Source organism: Delphinapterus leucas, chromosome 4, assembly GCF_059928025.1.
Source record: "Delphinapterus leucas isolate spDelLeu-1000000601 "Yukka" chromosome 4, BTC_Dleu_Yukka2, whole genome shotgun sequence".
Classification (NCBI taxonomy): Eukaryota; Metazoa; Chordata; class Mammalia; order Artiodactyla; family Monodontidae; genus Delphinapterus; species Delphinapterus leucas.
This window is the reverse complement of record NC_143132.1, coordinates 69198976-69216151: the sequence shown is the minus strand read 5'-3', so window position 1 is coordinate 69216151 and position 17176 is coordinate 69198976. Positions and strand designations below refer to the sequence as shown.

The window sequence follows — 17176 nt, the reverse complement described above, 5'->3', positions numbered from 1 at the left end:
AGAATCCACATTCCTAACAGGCGCTGGTTGCTGGTGGTGCTGGTCTAAAGACAGCACTTTGAGTACCAGGCCCTAGAGCACACCCTCTTGTTGGGATTTGGCTGATTTGGCCTCTGAAGCCTGAGGCCGCAAGCAGGCACTAGCCTTAGTGGCAGCCCCTGAGTTTGTGTGACATCACACAGTTATGGGATGGTCTCCCTGAAGATGCAGATATGCGTGTAGTCATTTTGTAAAAAAGTTTTTGTTGTTAAAGCAAAAGGACAAATTAAACATTTTCACAGAAAACTTGAATATTGACCTCTAAGAATACTTTCTTAGATCCATGGGGTCTTCAGACCCCAGTGTGAGAAATGGCTTTAGGTCATTCTACTGCACAGCCAGGTTTAGGAACCACTGTTACAAAAGCTTTAGCAGAAGCAGAGTGATTTTGTGTGTGTGTGTGTGTGTGTGTGTGTGTGCACACCAATGTGGCTTTTTCACGTGCTCAGGAGTCTTACTCTCCCTCTGGGCTATTAGGACAGCCTACCTCAGTTGAACCTGTGTCACAGGTTCTGTACCCCAGAGAGTCATCTTCTTCCCTGCTTGGGGTCACCCCCACCAACACAGCCTCCCCCAGAGCAGCAGAGAAGAAACTCTGGCCAGGAGAGCATCTCCCTGCCTCTCCCTACCCAGTCCCCTCCAGGAGAAAGGGAGCTGAGGAGTGAAGAAAACTGTGTCAGATTCTGTAGTGCTGGCCCCTTGGTAAATAAAGGATAGCAGGGCAGTGGGGACTGCCCCAGGCTGGACGGGGCTCACGCCGGATCTTTGCCCAGGAGAGGCTCTTGGGAAACGGTCTTTTGTCAGCTCCCTCTGTTCAGACCCAGCTGCCCTGTGGCTTGGCTTGGTCCTGGGTCCCCCTGCAGCCATCAAGGAGACTTGCCTTACTCTCTCCATCGGTTTTCCCACTGCCGTAGAATCAGGACCATCTGTTTGGTCCTCAGAATAAACCTGGGAGTGGGGCATGGCAGAGATTCGGTCTTCAATTGGCATTGAGGTCACAGGAGCCAGGGAAGCCCACATGGCTGCCCACTTCCCACAGTCCTAGAGCATGGCCAGCTGTCCCAGTTCACCCAGCACTGATGGGTTTCCCAGGATACGGGACTTTCAGTGCTGAAGTGAGGACCATCCTGGGCAAACTAGGACGATTGGTCTCCCTACGGGTCAGGGCCAGACCAGTGACTAGACGCTCAGTGAATTTGCACAGTAAACACACCTATACCCAGACCCGGAAACCACACAATACCAGGCCCGCAGCCCTCCCGGTGCCCAGGCTCTGGTTACTCCCTCAGGGGTAACCTGATCCCCATTCTAACATCACGCACCATGTTCACCTGCTTTTGAACTTTATATAAACGAAATCATACAGAAAGATGTGTCTGGCTTCTGCCCCACCTTGTTTGTGACCCCCATTCATGTTATGATGTGTAGCTGTAGGCTGTTCATTCTTGGTGCTGTATAGTGTTTCACTCTGTGAACTTCATCCAGTTTACTTATCCATTCTGTGCTGATGGACTAGATTCCAGTTTGGGTTATTGTGAGTATTCCGGTACACGTGCTTTAGTGAATATCTTTATGCATTTCTGTTGGATATATAATCTAGAACTAGAATTACTGGGTCATAAGAGCACTTTATTTTATTTTATTTATTTATTTTTTTGCGGTACGCGGGCCTCTCACTGTTGTGGCCTCTCCCGTTGCGGAGCATGGGCTCCGGACGCGCAGGCTCAGCGGCCATGGCTCACGGGCCCAGCCGCTCCGCGGCATGTGGGATCTTCCCGGACCGGGGCACGAACCCGTGTCCCCTGCATCGGCAGGCGGACTCTCAACCACTGTGCCACCAGGGAAGCCCGAGCACTTTATTTTAAAATGAAAATTCTTTGAGGTGGAAGAAGTAATTTGGATAACATGTTACATGGTTTGCTAGATTACTTTTAAAGCTGAGACCTAGGAATAGGGAAGGGCTTTTTGAACTGGGGGGAAAATAATTTTGATGAATGGGGCACCAGCCTGAAGGCATCTGGACGGAGGCGGGAGGAGGGTGGAGAGGTGCCTGTGGAAGGGGGGCAGGTGAGCAGTGGGGGTGACGGACACAGGCCAGCCCTACACAGCCTCCTGTAGCCTCCTCAGCATCCTGGCTGCTGGGGAGCCAGCACCTCTGTGGGCTGCTCTGCCCTGTGGGACTTTTCCTGCTGGCTCTCACAGTGGGGATTGAGGTCTGGGAGTCTCTCTCCTCAGCTAGGGCTGTCAGCAGGGCACGTGGTGTGAGAACAGAAGGTGGAGCCAGCCAGATTGCTTCCTCTCAGCCCTCGCTCTGCAGAATTCTGGAGCCACTGCCGGAAGCCCCCAGAAGAGGTTCTCTGGCGGCCCTCGTGCACCCTCCATCCCTCTCTTTGGAGCTTGGAGTCCTTGTCAGGGTCACCTTCCTTGTTTGTTTGTGCCAGAGGATGCCCCCCCCCCACCATCTCCTTTCTGGGGCCAGTGAGATATAGGGAGCTGGGGGACAGGTGATAACAGGTGTATCCCTCAGTGCAGATTTGGTGAGCACCTCCTAAGTGAGCAGCTGTGTCCCATAGGTTGTTTTGACTTTGCTGAAGGAACTCCTTCTCACACCCTCGGAGAGATCAGGGCAGATCCTGTCACGGTACGGGAGACCTGGCTCCACTACCTGCCCAGGGTCCCCAGGCAGGGTAGAGATGTAGCAGGTGGGGTTCGGGGCCCCTTACCCTCTCACCCCTGATTCTGAAGGGAGAAGCAGATTTCGTGGATCTGCTGGAGACTTCTGCTATTACCAATACCCGTTGGTTTCTGGCAGGAAGAGAGAGGACCAGGCTCTCTAGGCCACACTTCAACGGTGAAGAAATTCTAAGCCCCGCCTCCTTTTCTAAGACCTCCTTCCCTCTCTTATCTCCCTCCCCCCATTTCCTTAGGACTTGCTGTTCCCTTTACTGCCTGTGGAGACACCAAAACCCTTCTCTGTGCCCTGCCCTCACCCCTACCCCAGAATTCCTTCTCCTCCTCCCCTCCCCCAAACTGCTGCCCAGCTTTCTCCTCCCTACCACCCTCCTGCTGTGCCCAGCAGCAGACTTCCCGTCTCAGCTCATCTGTGAGCACGCACCATGGTCCAGAGAGCCAGGTCCATCCCCGCCTGGAATCTAACTGCTGGGGACAGCAGCCTAGTGAGCTGGGGAGAAGTCCCAGTGCCCAAGCATCAGGTACCTACTCAGACTCAGATTTGGATGCAGGGCTCTTCAGAGGGATCCAGTAGCTCCACCCAGGGCTGCTGCTTCCCTCTTAGCCGCTGAGTCCAGACATGCTCTCTGTTGCAGGTCCTGAGACCTCCAGGCACCCCCCATCCACACCAGGCCCAGACACCACCTGCAGGTTTTGCTCTCCAGGGACTTGGGCTGTGGTTAACATGACTAAACCCTGGGTCTGTCTTTCCTAGGCTACTGCACAAAACGATGCCCAGCTCTTCCTGTGGGGCCTGAGCAGCCCTCTCAAATCTTCCCACCACACCAGGGAATGAGCATCCCAAGGGTAAAATGGGATAAAATACTAACTCCTTCCTAAGCGCTCAGTAGTTCTGCTGGAAGATGTATGGCCTCCTTTGCTGGCCATTCATGCAGTGGAGTCATCTGCTTAAAAAACACCATAGAGAAAGTGTAATTCGAGAGGCATTTCTGCCTTCTGTCTCCTCATGCTCTGTCCTCCAAGCAGAACAGGCCCCCGCATCAGATTCCCTGGTGACGTTTGGCTGCAGTAAGAGATTAAGAATTAAGAAGTTAGAACACCCTGCAGTCATGTCCTTAGTTGACTCATTAGCACAAAGACTAATATTTAACCATTAAAAATGAACATTAAGACTCTGTATACACTTGTGAAAGACAATGTCAAGTGAGGAAAAAGTAGAGCGTCCAAGAACTTGCCCACACTGATGACAATTTCGTGAAAACCAGACAAATTCACTGGTTATGTTGGGGAGAAAAACACTTTCCTCTACCTCTTTGGTTCAGTTCTTGGGGGTCTGCAAGTCAAATGACAAAAGACAGATCAACGGGACTTCCCTGATGGCACAGTGGCTAAGACTCCATGCTCCCAATGCAGGGGGCCCGGGTTCGATCCCTGGCCAGGGAACTAGATCCCATATGCGTGCTGCAACTAACACTTCACATGCCACAACTAAGGAGCCCACATGCAGCAACTAAGACCCGGCACAACCTAATAAATAAATAATTTTTTTTTCTTTAAAAAGGACAGATTAACAAAAAGAAAACAGATTTAATTATGTACATATGCACAGGTGTTCATAAAGAAATGTGACTCAAGGTACCTTTAAAATTTGGGGCTTATATACTACTTTAACAAAGAGTGATAAATTATACAGAAATAACTAGACGAAGGAAAAAGGGTTTGGAGCTTCTGGAGGGAGTAAATTGTGACAAGGTGACTAGGAAATGTATAGGGACTGTTCAGCGATATCTAATATGCAGATGACAGTCTTTCTCCTCTTTCTGGGAAGAGAAGAAATGGACAAATAGAACAAATGGAAATTTATGTCACCTTAACGAAGAGAAATTTATGTCCTGCTTTTAGACAGAAAGAGGGAGGACAAAGGGCTAATTGCCTTCAGCTCAAGGCAATTTTTATGCCCAAGTTCATATTTTGGGGTGGTATACTCTGATCCCCTTCAGTTAAAACCTAGGTAAGACTAGGAAAAGAGGTGAGTAGCTGTGTTTTTAATGCCAGGGTTACTATGTTTGTTGATTGGGTTGAACAACCCAACCATATATGATCCTATGCAAATTCTAGCAATAAAGAAAAAGTACAAGAAAGGAAGTTTAAAAATTCTGCAACATCCCACCACCACGGAAGGGCATTGCTAAAATTCGCATACTGTCTTCATCATCAGGCTCTGTATATTTTTTATTTTAGAGACGCTCTGTTTATCGGGGGATGCTGGGCAGCTGGGGCAGGTGAGGAGCCAGCCAAGGCTTGGGAGGGACTTCAGATGGATGGGCTGCCAGGAAGGAGGAGTGCCAGAGGCCAGAGGAGAGGAGGCTCTCCCCAACTATGAACATCACAGAGATTAAGCCCTATCTCTGCAGGATGACAGTTCCTAATTAGGAAAGGAGGTTTACAGAAGGCGGCCTTTCAGCATTCCACAGCAGGGTTGTTTACTCCCCTGCCCCACCCCGCTCCCGGCAATCTCTTGGAGTGCTATAGGACTTCCCCTCTTTGTTTCAAATGGAAAGTGCAGAGACAGAATGAAGCATGTAGCTGGCAAGCAAGAGTCAGGCTGCTTCTTGACGGGACTAGTTAAGCCTATGGGCTTCCTGGGAGCCCCTAGGAATTCTAGTCCAGTACCCTTGGTGTATAAGGGGGGAAGCTGAGGCCCAGAGAGGGGAAAGGAATAGCATATAACAGCACAGACTCGGGCCTGGTGAGATCCCACCCTTCCCTCATTGTGATATGATCGAGAATGATTATCTCCATGCCTTCTCAGAACATAAATGGGTGTCTTGCTTTAAGACATTTTAATGCCATCTATAAAACTCTTTTATTCAAAAGCACAAATATGTTGATTCGGGTGAGATAATTCACACTGAAAAAGCTCTTTTTCTTCTTTTTAATGAAGATTTTCACCAGAGGGTTCCTCCCATGCAAGCTTTCCTTGCAATATTTCAATAGATTTTGTTTTACAAAACTTAGTTTTCAGGGCCGAGTGTATTTCATAAGCTGATGCCTCTTGGATGCCAAAACAGCTCCCGAGGGCTTTGCATTATTGTTTATGATGAGGGATTTGGGGAAAGGGATGTTAGTGAAGCCTTAACTTGGAAGGTTGGTGGCATGAGGGCCCTAGATCCATCTCATGGGGCTCAGGTGGGGCCAGGGCAGGACCAGCTACATAAATCATGGGGCCCAGTGCAGCATAAAAAGGGGGGGTGACTTGTGTAAACATTAAGAATTTCAAAATGACGGCAGCAGAGCATTAAGCCAAGAGTGGGGCTCTTCCAAGGCCCATGAAGCTGGCCCTAGGTCCGGGTGAGTGGCGGGCTGCATGGCTGGGGGGAAGATGAGGTGCCCGCCAGAGGTGAGAAGTGAGGCCAGTAAGCCAGACGTCTGCTCCATTCGGCTTTGAGATACTTTACCTTCCAAATTTTATTTGGCTTAAGCTATTGGTAAGTGAGTCATTCCAGAGATCACAGATTGATGGGGCGGTGGGGGTGAACTGTGTACAGAAGAACTGCATAATAGCTATGGTCACAGACCAAGCTCCTTACTGCGGACCAGGCCTCCTGCCAGTGCTGTACGCTGTGATTTACTTCATCTTCCTAGAAATGACTGTACAAATTAGCAGTTAAGAAACAGGCTCATTGGGCTTCCCTGGTGGCGCAGTGGTTGAGAGTCTGCCTGCCGATGCAGGGGTCACGGGTTCGTGCCCCGGTCCGGGAGGATCCCACATGCCGCGGAGCGGCTGGGCCCGTGAGCCATGGCCGCTGAGCCTGCGCGTCTGGAGCCTGTGCTCCGCAAAGGGGGGACCGCGACAGTGAGAGGCCCGCGTACCGCAAAAAAAAAAAAAGAAAAAGAATAAAAAGAAATAGGCTCATTGACTGCAAATCCTTGGGCAAGTTACTTACCCCCACTTGGTGCTTCAGTTTCCTTATCTGTTAAACGAAGTAATGAGTTACCTGCCTTAAAGGGTGGTGTGAAGGCTGAATGAGCCCATCTGTTTTAGCTCTCTGCCCAGTGCATGGCACATAGTGAGCATTTGATAGATGTCTGCTGTTACGAGAATGAGGACGCAGGAGAAGGAGAACAGGGAGAGGTGGCAGTGGTGACCACTCCAAGTAGCAGGTTGTCCATCTAACAGAGGAGGAAGCTGACACAGAAAGATGAGGGGAATTGTCCAAGGTCACCCAGCGAATGAACAGGCCATGGTTCCTCTGGGGAAGTTTTCTGGTTTGGCCTAAATGCCTCAGGCGCATTGACGTCAAGTACAGATGGATCACCGACCCGCATTGCAGGTCCACCCTTCGTGGACACACCCTTGCCGAGCCCCACTCGGGCTGGCCCTGTTCTTGATGCTAATGGTGAGAGGTGGGAGGGCGGGACAGGGCGCGGTGATGAGTGCTGTACCACGTGACCAGTCCACGTGTGTGTGTGTGTGTGTGTGTGCGCGCGCGTGCCTGGAGCCCTGCGAAGGAGGCCATTCCTCCCCCCAGGACCTTGGAGAAGGTTCTGCGGGGCGAAGTTCTCGCCTGGGTGTTGGGGAAGAACAGAAGGCAGGGAGGAAGGCCCTGCAGTGCTGTGTGGAAGTGGTGAACTGAAGAAAAGTCCCTCCGCCTCAGCTTCACAGGCAGGTGGTGTCAACAGGCGGGCGACACCCCAGAAGTACAGTGAGTGAGCCAGCGGGCAGAGGCTGAGAGCCACGCCCCCTTCTCTCCTGGGTGGGAGGAGAGGCAGGCGCGGGGGCGTTTGGGGCGCTCTCACCTCTGACCTCAGGGAGCGCTCCCCTGGCGGGACCGCCCTCCCTGCTGGCCTCCCCCACTCACTGCTCTCCTCTCTCATCCCCCAGGGTCAGTGGACTGTCCCCCTTCATGGGTGACAACGATAACGAAACCTTAGCCAACGTCACCTCAGCCACCTGGGACTTTGACGACGAGGCCTTCGATGAGATCTCTGATGACGCCAAGGATTTTATCAGCAGCTTGCTGAAGAAAGATATGAAGTAATGAGTCGAGATTTCAGTCTTTTCGGCCTCCCCACTCCCCGGACTGGGGTCCAGAGGCAGGGACTCTCTTTCCCTGTCGTGGGCCCCTCCGCACCCGAGGAGGGGAGGATGGGCACTGCGTGCGCGAGGGTCCTGCTCCCTGGTGCCCGACACTCTCCTGTCTTTCGAAGCACAGAAACCTCACCTGAAAAGCAACGCTTGACTGAGTGTTGATGGAATGAGGCAGCTTGCGTGTGAATAACGACAGCCCCTTTTATTTTCCGTGTACAGCTGTGGCCTGCAACCGCCCTGCTGAAACCTCAGCCCCCCTTCTGGGGCTTGCAGGGGAGGTACCCTATTTGCCGGTCCTGACCATACTCCTAGCTATTCTGGCTGGATGCTTATTTTGTATCTAAATCATGTAGGAGCTGCCTGCCTGAGTGTGGCCAGGTACCTTCCACCACTGGCCAGTTAGGCTGTGACCCCAGGCCACTGGGCCCAGCTCCATCTCTGTCCCCTGCAACCGTGCAGACTGTGAGGTTCTCTCCTCCACCTTCTGGGGCTGCCTGGAGCTGCCCAGGTGGTCAGCAGATGACTATAAAGAACATCTGTGAACGTCAGGAGGCCTGAGCGTTCAGGCATATAGATGGCCTAAGGCTGTGAGGAAAGGTCAGACGCCCAAGGTGCTCAGTCAGTATTTCAGGGGGAAGAGGATGGAGGTGGGAGCAGTAGAGGAGGCTAGAGCAGAGGAGGGGAGGTTGAGGGGGTCTTGGTGTGGCTGGAGAGAATTCACTGGCGAGGGGAAGCAGCTACCGTTACGGTAGGAAGTGGAGAGGGGCCGTGCACATGCCGGGAGGGCCGGCCTGCACCAGGGCAAAGGAGTGGTGAGGTGTCGGCGGGGGGCCACGGGCTGTCGGGCGCCTCACCCACTCTGTGAACAGGTGGCCAGATGAGGCAAGGCCTGGCTCCAGGGGCCCCGGGGAGTCGTATTTGGCAATACGAGCAGCTGTAAGCTTTTCCCCAGAAGGTGGTGTTGAAACGGGTGGTGTGCCGGAGGAAGGTGGGAGGAGTCAGCCCAGAGGCTCTGCATGTGCACCAAGGGGACTCTGTGGCCTAGGTTCTGCCCTGTCTGCCTGGCCCGCAGACCCCTGTGAGGCTGTCGGTCGTCTTGCCCCCTCTGGGGGAAATCCTGTCTGGGACATGAGAGCACAGTTGCTAAAGGAGCGAGGCTAGAGGGTCTCTTAAGTGGTTCGGTCTGGTTTTCTGGTTACGCACCCACCTCTCAGTCCTCTTTAGCCAGCTCAGGGCCGAACTCCTCCAGAGGAGACATTCCACACTCCTTGACAGCGAGGTCTTTTTAGCACTTTGCTGCCCCAGTCTTCACCTCAGAAGCAGGCGTGACCCAAGGAGGATCTAGATGTTGCGGGGGGCCGAGATGCCCCTCCCGTGTGATGGGTCCCCGCTCCCCAGGTGCCTCAGGGAGGTGCGGACCTCCTTCCTAACAACTCTGGTCCAAGGATGGCTTCTGTCAACCAGGCTTCATTCACCCAAGATGTGGTAAATGAGGTATTGTGTATATACCCTATTTTCTCACCTGACCTTGAGTTTATTCAGAAACGTGTTGGCTTCTCTGTGCTCGTAAAATGGACTCACCAAAGAATTGATTTCATATACATCAAGACACTAGATTCCCATAAACTCAAACTCAGCATCTCTTCAACCAGAAATCTCCATCTGTCAGCACTTTAAAAAATGTTTTTCTATTATAAATTAATACATGTAAGTTGTACAAACTTTGAATATACGAAAATTAAAATAATCCATATCCCCTTATCTAAAGACCACTACATTTGCTATAGTTAGCAAATTTACTTTTACTCATTTTTCTACATATGTTAGCACTTGGTACTTTGGACTTCATTAGTCCTATGACAATTAAGGTGATGGCCCTGAAATATTTCTAGATTCCCAGAGCTTTCAGAAGATTAAATGAGTTTCAGTGCAGTTCTAAGGTTGTCATAATTCATAGGTTGTACAAAGGACATACCTCTGAGTTTTAATGGGAAAAACCTGATACTCAACCACACCATAAGATTTGAGAGTTCACTGATTCTCGGAGGTTTGGGCCTAAGGTTTCACTCTTCTCTCCATCAGACAAGGAGGCAGAAGGATCGGGCCTCCACAGTTCCCAGCCCCCACATGACCAGCAGAATGACGCGACCCCGGAATACGGTGCCAGTCATTCCCAGACATGTCTGCCCTCCAGCACTTAGCCTCCCTAGACCCCAAGGGCAGGTCATGAGACTCCAGTTGCTTACTGGTGTTTAGGGCTTCTCAACACTAATGTATTCTGGGTCTAGTCAGTGTAACCCAGACCAAGAGAGGAAAAAGGCCAAGAGCACAGTGATTCTCACCATGGTGGATGGACTGGGAGCAGAGAGCCCTGGGCTCTGCCCTGTGTAACTAGGGACAGGTGACCTCCCGTTTCTGATCTGACCAGCAGTCTCTGTGGTCCCCTTCTGCTCAGAAACCCTCTGATCTCTGCCTCTATTAGAAACCGCTTGGACTGCACCCAGTGCCTTCAGCATACATGGCTAATGAAAGACACCAAGAACATGGAGGCCAAGAAACTCTCCAAGGACCGAATGAAGAAGTACATGGCAAGAAGAAAATGGCAGGTAATGAGGGGTCACTTTGGACTGGGATGTCGCCCCTCATAATTGCTTTATTCAAGCTACCCTCATTCCCAACTTGCCCTGGCCTTACTCCAAAAATGTTTACATTTGTTTCTGAAATAGTGTGGGACCAAGACTGACATTCCATGTCTTCGTGACTAGGGACGAGCAATGTCACCTTTAGGACTATTTGGCAGCCCTGGAGAATGTGATCCCCTTATAGGCAGCGTGATGGTCTTGCATTTCTTTACAGTGAAGGAGGTGGGCACATGTTCCACAAAGAGAGACATGGGAGAGACATAGAGAGGTTGCATGTTACTAGCTACGTGTCCTTAGCCAAGTTACTTAACCTTGCTGTGCCTTCGTTTTCTCATCTATAAAATGGGGATATTAGTGGTACCAAATCTTTGTGAGATTCTCACTGTTGTGAGAATTATATGAGATAATATTCATCTGGCCTTCAGCACATTGCCTGGCACATAGTAAGTGTTCACAAATGAGATGGGTAGCCAATATGTACGGAGGGCTGGCCACGTATCAGGGAACATTCAAAGCACTCTCTATGCATTGTTTTTTAAGCCTGGGAGGCAGGTACTATTGTTATCCCCAGTTCTCAGACAAACAAAGCAGAGACAGGTTAGGAAGGTCACCCAGGGTCACAGCTAATAAGTGGGAAAGCCAGGATTCAAACCCAGAGACTGGCTCCAGCGTACACAGTCTTAACAGCACACAGTTTAATGACACAAATCGCCTCTGATTGTTAGCAGATGGAGAAAATGATCATCCAAAACCATAGAGAACTTACCATGATCTACTTTATTTCTGTTATCACTACTAGTATTATAAAATTCCTGGGCTCCTGGAGGGTGCGTGGTTTCTATGCTCAAGGAACGTACAGTGTAACAGGGACCTGAAGCAGACAGACATAAGAGGACATAACACACACCAAGAATTATAAGTGTTCACTATAGCTCTCCATTCCCATATATGTGAGTGCGGACAGAGAATGGAACCAGTCACACCAGAGGTGGACGTGGTTGTGAAGAAAGGCTGCCAAGGGCAGGAGTCTGAAGCTGGCCATGGAACATGAGTAGAACACAGAGAGGAAGGGATAACAGCACAGACGGAGGAAGAGGCGCAGAGGTGGGAACTGGACCTCACCCTGATCATGCTGGCCCGGCAGGAGCAGTCTTTTAGCTGGGCATTCAGGGGACTGGGGCATTTAGACCTTGCCTTTGTGGCAGAGAAAAAGGAAACCACCATTTTAGGGGCATCTGGGACACTGGTGATTTGCCACACAGAATGACTAAACCGCAGTTCACTGAAAAGTCCAAGTTCACACAAAGGTTGAGAGGAGCAAAGGTGAGAGAGGGGCTTCGGGTGTGTGGGTCTGAGAGACTTCACCCCCTGCACATCTCACCGGCCTCCCCGAAGTGGGAGTCAGTTCTTGGTTAGCCCCGCCTGAAGGTTCGGGTGGATCTCCTGGCCTCTGTCAAGTACCTGGTGAGTTGGAACACCTGTGCCGCTTACCTTACCCTCTGGTGCCATTAGGGTCCAGTGAAATCAGAGGAGCAAATATTCTCTTAAAAAAACAAAGCCACAAGGGGGCCACAAAATCAAAGGTTGGCTTTATTAATGATCCTGTGGCCAGCAGATCTCAAAGAAATAGTGGTATTTCTGGAGCAGATACGGTGACTGGTATGGGGGTGGGGCAGTTCTCAGAGGAGGGAATTGCACTGGGTTTTGGTTGGATGAGGCCGTGGGCTAAAGGGCAGCCTTATTACTTCAGGCTTCTGGAGGCATCCACACATCTGTTGATGAACCAAAGCCAGGAAGAGCCTAAACCCAGGGGATAGGCGCAGAGAAGAGATAAGGAAATGGGAGAGGAAATAAATGGAATTTTTCAGTGAGACGGGTCCGGAAACCATAATTTGTGGTGGTATCTGAATCACATTTTTTTCTTGTTGTTTACAGTGTTATTAGCCGTAAGGTTTTCTGAAAGTGAGAAGGGAAAGGACAGAATACAGAGAAGGACCATTAATTTCCTATTTTAATATAGGTAGCAGCATTTGGAAATGGCTTTCCCACAGAAACAGTGGTGAGGTTTCACAAAATTACATAGAAAAGTAGTCTGCAAAATCCCATTCAACACATAATGTCCCTGAAGCATATTGTCACTGGTAATAGTTCAGCTGCATCTGACCACCTTGGGTTACAGCTCCTCCTTAGGAAAATGTTTTCCACATTTTAAACTCTGGATGCCAGGACCTTAGCACCCCTGGAATAGGGGGTTCCCTCTGAGAGCAGCTGAGGTTCTGTGTGCTGAGGCGGAGTGGAGTGGAGGGGGATAGAATGGGGTGTGCTGTGGAGGGAGAGGGCCAGGGCAAGCACAGGGGGCCCACAGCGCTCTACAGCTGGGTAAGAAAAGCTTCCTTGCTATCATTCCGGTGTGGTTTTTTTTTTTTTAAAGCTTATGACATTCTTAAGGATTTTTTAAATTTAATGGCTGTGTTGGGTCTTCGTTGCTGCACGCGGGCTTTCTCTAGTTGCAGTGAGCAGGGGCTATTCAGTTGCAGCGCGTGGGCTTCTCATTGCGGTGGCTTCCCTTGTTGCAGAACAGGGGCTCTAGGCGCGGGGGCTTCAGTAGTTGTGGCACGTGGCCCCAGTAGTTGTGGCTCACGGGCTCTAGAGCACAGGCTCAGTAGTTGTGGTGCATGGGCTTAGTTGCTGTGTGGCACGTGGGATCTTCCCGGACCAGGGCTCGAACCCATGTCCCCTGCATTGGCAGGCGGATTCTCAACCACTGTGCCACCAGGGAAGCCCCTGGTGTGGTTTTCATAAAAGGGGAAGGAAGTAACATGGGAACAAGCCCCAACAAGCAATCAATAGATAGATGACTCATTGTATTATTGATCTTAGAATGAAGTTATTCTGAAAGAGGGTAGGTTTTTTATTTATATCAAAAGAATGTTGAAGAGACGTGGTGGTGAGTAATAGCATTGAGGGTGGGTAAGTTGAGCAGGATAACAGGGCCTCTACATGCAAAATGGAAGCAAAGGACTAGGAATTGGAGGCTTGTGGGCAGCCATCTTTATTCTCTGAGAACCACAAAGACTTCAGCAGTATGGACCAAAGGGCCTTGAGGAAGAAAGCTTTTGACTCAGTATAGCATGGAGTACTCCTGGCCATCACATTTAGATAATACGCATTCTCAGGGGAAATTGTAGTCTTGGGGCTGTTGGTGTTTATGTAGGGCCCATGATGGCTGGCTGGCTCTAGGGTGATCACCTTGCCGAGGTTTTCCAGGGCCTGTCTCAGCTTTATCCCTGAAAGCCCCTCATCCTGGGCAATCCCTCAGTCCTGGGAAACCAGGCTGGTTAGTCACCCTCGCTGGCTCTCCCAGGGGAGGGAGTCTGTGCTCTGTTAGGGAAGCCGTTACAGACCCTGCCCGCCTGGAACACAGGAACCCAGCCTTGGCAAATTGCCCTCCAACAAGAAAAAGGCCTCCTCAAGACAAGAATGGAACTTATCAAGAATTGAATCTTTCTTTTTTGATGTTTTAAAAATTTCCAAAGGTCTCAGTTAGTAAACCAGCAACCAATTTTCAGCTCAAAGGCATGAAACTGGAAGGCTAGAACATATAGTTCTAACGAATAACTTCCCCACCAACTAGTTTTTCCCATGAAGCAGCTTCCAAAGATTGACCTCTGATGTGTGGGTTATTAAGATTTTCCCTATTAAGCACTTACATTTCTTCCTGTTTTAGAAATTATACGGTCTATTGCTCCATCTGATGGAAAATTTCCCCCAATGTGTGGTCTATTCATTTGTTATTTGCCACCTTCTCTGAAATATTGTAACGCTTTGATTTGCCTTGTTCTCATAGCTTCCTATTAGTCATTTTGTTAACAGAAGAGGAAAGACTTCATTCTTCCACACCATACAAGTGAAGACAGTCCTGCATCCAGGTGTTTGGAATTAGGGAGCCCATGGGCTCAAGGGGAGCGTTCCCTGCTACACATTTGCGTGTCTGAATCACAGTCTTTCTGTAGAAGACTAGAGCTGCAGGGAGATTTGAATCTTCAGGTCCAACAGTGAGGCCCAGAGAGGGGAAGTGATTTGCACACGTTAACAGAGTAATGAGTGGTTAGAGAACTAACCTGTCCCTTGTCAGGCTGTTTCCTTCCTCTCTCAGCAGCTAGTCTGTGGTGACGTTTGCTCCCTGGATGCACAGCATCTGGATGCCTCAAAAGACGCTTTGGGTGCAGGGCTGGAAAGCAGTGGTTATGCCTTAGTTTCTTATCTTAGTCATTCCATTGACCTTAGAAAAGGGGGGAGAATCTTTACTTAAAGGTGAGAAACACAGACACAATGTGTATCCTTGGGGACTTCTTGACCTAAATCCTATGCTTGGTAGAATTTTCACAATGCAAAGAAAATTTTCAAGTCCTGGCATCTTTTTCAGTAAAAATTCTGCCCTCTCCCAAGGTGCCTTGACTAAGAAAAGCAAAGTGCTGTGCTTTTCATTTCTTTGGGTGCTGCTTTTTGATGCTGGGTGTACATCAGGGAAGAACACCCCTCCAGAACTTCACTGTAGACTTGTGCTGGGGCCAGCCAGAGTATTTCTCGAAATCTCTTAAGTATCTGAATCATAAACAGAACTAAATGAGACCTTGGAGATCATCCTGTCCAACCCCCTCCTTATACAGAGAAGGAAACTGAAGCCCAGGGAGGTTAAGTGACTTGCCTATGGTCAATAGAAGGCCTTTTTTTTTTTTTTTTTTCTTTTCCCAACGGGACCTGTGGGATCCGTAGTAACTATTCTCTTGGCCAATTAAAATCCTATCACTAGCATTGTTTTATGAGAAACAGCCTCCACTGGGCCCTGTCAGCAGTTAAGTCTTTGGAGCCGTCTCAGCCTGCAGTTGCTTTATATAAACTATCCCTTTTATGGGAGTTGAAGCACAGTATGAAAAGGGTTTTTGTCTCATGTTGACCTTGTTTAGTCACATTAACGCACACATCGGTTCCAGGCCCCATTCCATTCTCCGAACATCTTCTGACACGCTGATAGTGCTGAGCAGAGCAAGGTTGGGCTCACTCCTCTGCAGAACCTCGGCACTCAGGAGGCCCTTGTTTCAAGGACAGCTGCTTCTCCTGGGCTGGGCTCTTCTCCCTGAGCCCCGCTGCTCAGCTGGAACCAGTGACACCGCCTGAGTCCAACGCCAGTGTCTATTTTCCAGAAAACGGGCAATGCTGTGAGAGCCATTGGAAGACTCTCCTCTATGGCAATGATCTCAGGGCTCAGTGGCAGGAAGTCTTCAACAGGGTCACCAACCAGCCCACTCAATGCAGAAAAACTAGAGTCTGAAGGTAAGGAGCTCCAGGAAGATTTTCTCCAGCCAGATGGTGACAAAGGAAGGGTTGGGGGATGGAGAGGCATTTAGAGGTTTTTTTTTCTTAAGGTGGGGGGGTTGGGTTTTTTAATAATACAACCTACAAGGAAAAATTTGAAACTACTTTTACGCTGCCCTGACAATAATTATTAAATGTAGTAATTATTCTTTAATTGTTTCACCTTAGGTTTAACTATTTTCAGAAGGAAAGTTATTATTTGTCTAATAGAACTAGATGATCTCCGCTAATCTTTTCCCTATATTTTACATAAGAATTAGCAAAGGCTTTATTAAAAGTCTCGTTTTTCTCATTACAAAAGCGATGCTTGTATAATAATAGGCAAACATAAAATTAAAATCACATATAGCAGTGTACTTTTAAAAAATATCCATTTTTTAACATGTCTTTGCGTTTTCCTTTTAAACAAAAATTGACTCATATCGTCCATATTTGTTTGCTATTTTTCATGATGCTGAAATATGTCGTTTGAACTGGGTAGACAGTGACTGGCAGGGCCCCTCCTAGAGACCAACAGGGTTAGTTACTTGCCCACCGTCTTTGAGGTGCTGCCCCATCCATCTCCTCAGTGAAGGCCTTGGCCTCTTCCTGCTTCAGATGCACGTAGGGTCTGGCCCTTATCCTGAGGTGCTTCATTTGGCCTGAGACACTCCTCCACCTCCCACTGCCTGATGCTTTTGGTATCCAAAGGCGAGAAGCTGAGTCTAGCTCCCTTTGTGCGTAAGACAGGGTAATCGGTGAGGCTGCTTGCTGAGCTGCTCTGATGCAGCCGGGGACCGAGCCTGCTGCACATGGGCCTGGTCCCTCCTGCTCCAGTCCCTCACTCTCCAGGTGACCCAGAAATAGCCTGAAGGGGAAAGAGAGGATCAGGAGCCACTCAAAGTTACAGCTTTTCCCTGGACCAATCCCAAACCCTGGTCCAGAGTCATACACTGTGAAGGCAGTATCCGTGTGGAGAATAGAGCTATTGGCAAATCGAAGATGCCTCTAGGACCTGGCCCTTCCCTTCCAAGGAGCAGATAAAGGGCCTGCTGCTTCCAGAGGAGGGCAGAGGGGGTACAGAGATCAGGTGGGCTGGCGTGCTTCCGTCCTTCTTCGATACCCTCAACTGAATCCTGAAGCAGCATGAAATGCAGCCAGATAACTTTTTTAAATATTATTTCCTTTTTCAGTGTGTCAGCATGAGGGAGGGAGTCCAAACATTTCCCCAGTTTGGTCACAGTTCTCTCTTCTGCCAAAATCATTTGGCAGCAGGCCAGCCAGTCCCCAGGAGAAAGGTGTGCTTATGATTCAGTCCTCTAAGCGCCGTTATTTGCTAAATTGTAACAACTTAAAA

The 17176-nt window shown here is 49.6% G+C and overlaps 1 protein-coding gene and 1 long non-coding RNA gene across 4 annotated transcripts in view; one reads left to right on the top strand and one right to left on the bottom strand.

The window, feature by feature from the left end:
* MYLK (myosin light chain kinase) overlaps positions 1-17176 on the top strand; it is a 125219-nt gene that overhangs the window by 103559 nt on the left and 4484 nt on the right. For all 3 annotated transcript variants that reach the window (XM_089910596.1, XM_030760766.2, XM_089910597.1), the window contains exons 25-27: positions 7616-7768; positions 10305-10428; positions 15669-15798. In XM_089910596.1, the coding sequence (XP_089766722.1) occupies positions 7616-7768; positions 10305-10428; positions 15669-15798 (407 nt within the window). The remainder of the gene's footprint in view (positions 1-7615; positions 7769-10304; positions 10429-15668; positions 15799-17176) is intronic.
* Positions 13969-17176, bottom strand: part of LOC111171678 (uncharacterized) — a 28228-nt gene continuing 25020 nt past the window's right edge. Inside the window, exon 6 of the long non-coding RNA XR_002643721.2 lies at positions 13969-17169. This is a non-coding gene — a long non-coding RNA (uncharacterized LOC111171678). The remainder of the gene's footprint in view (positions 17170-17176) is intronic.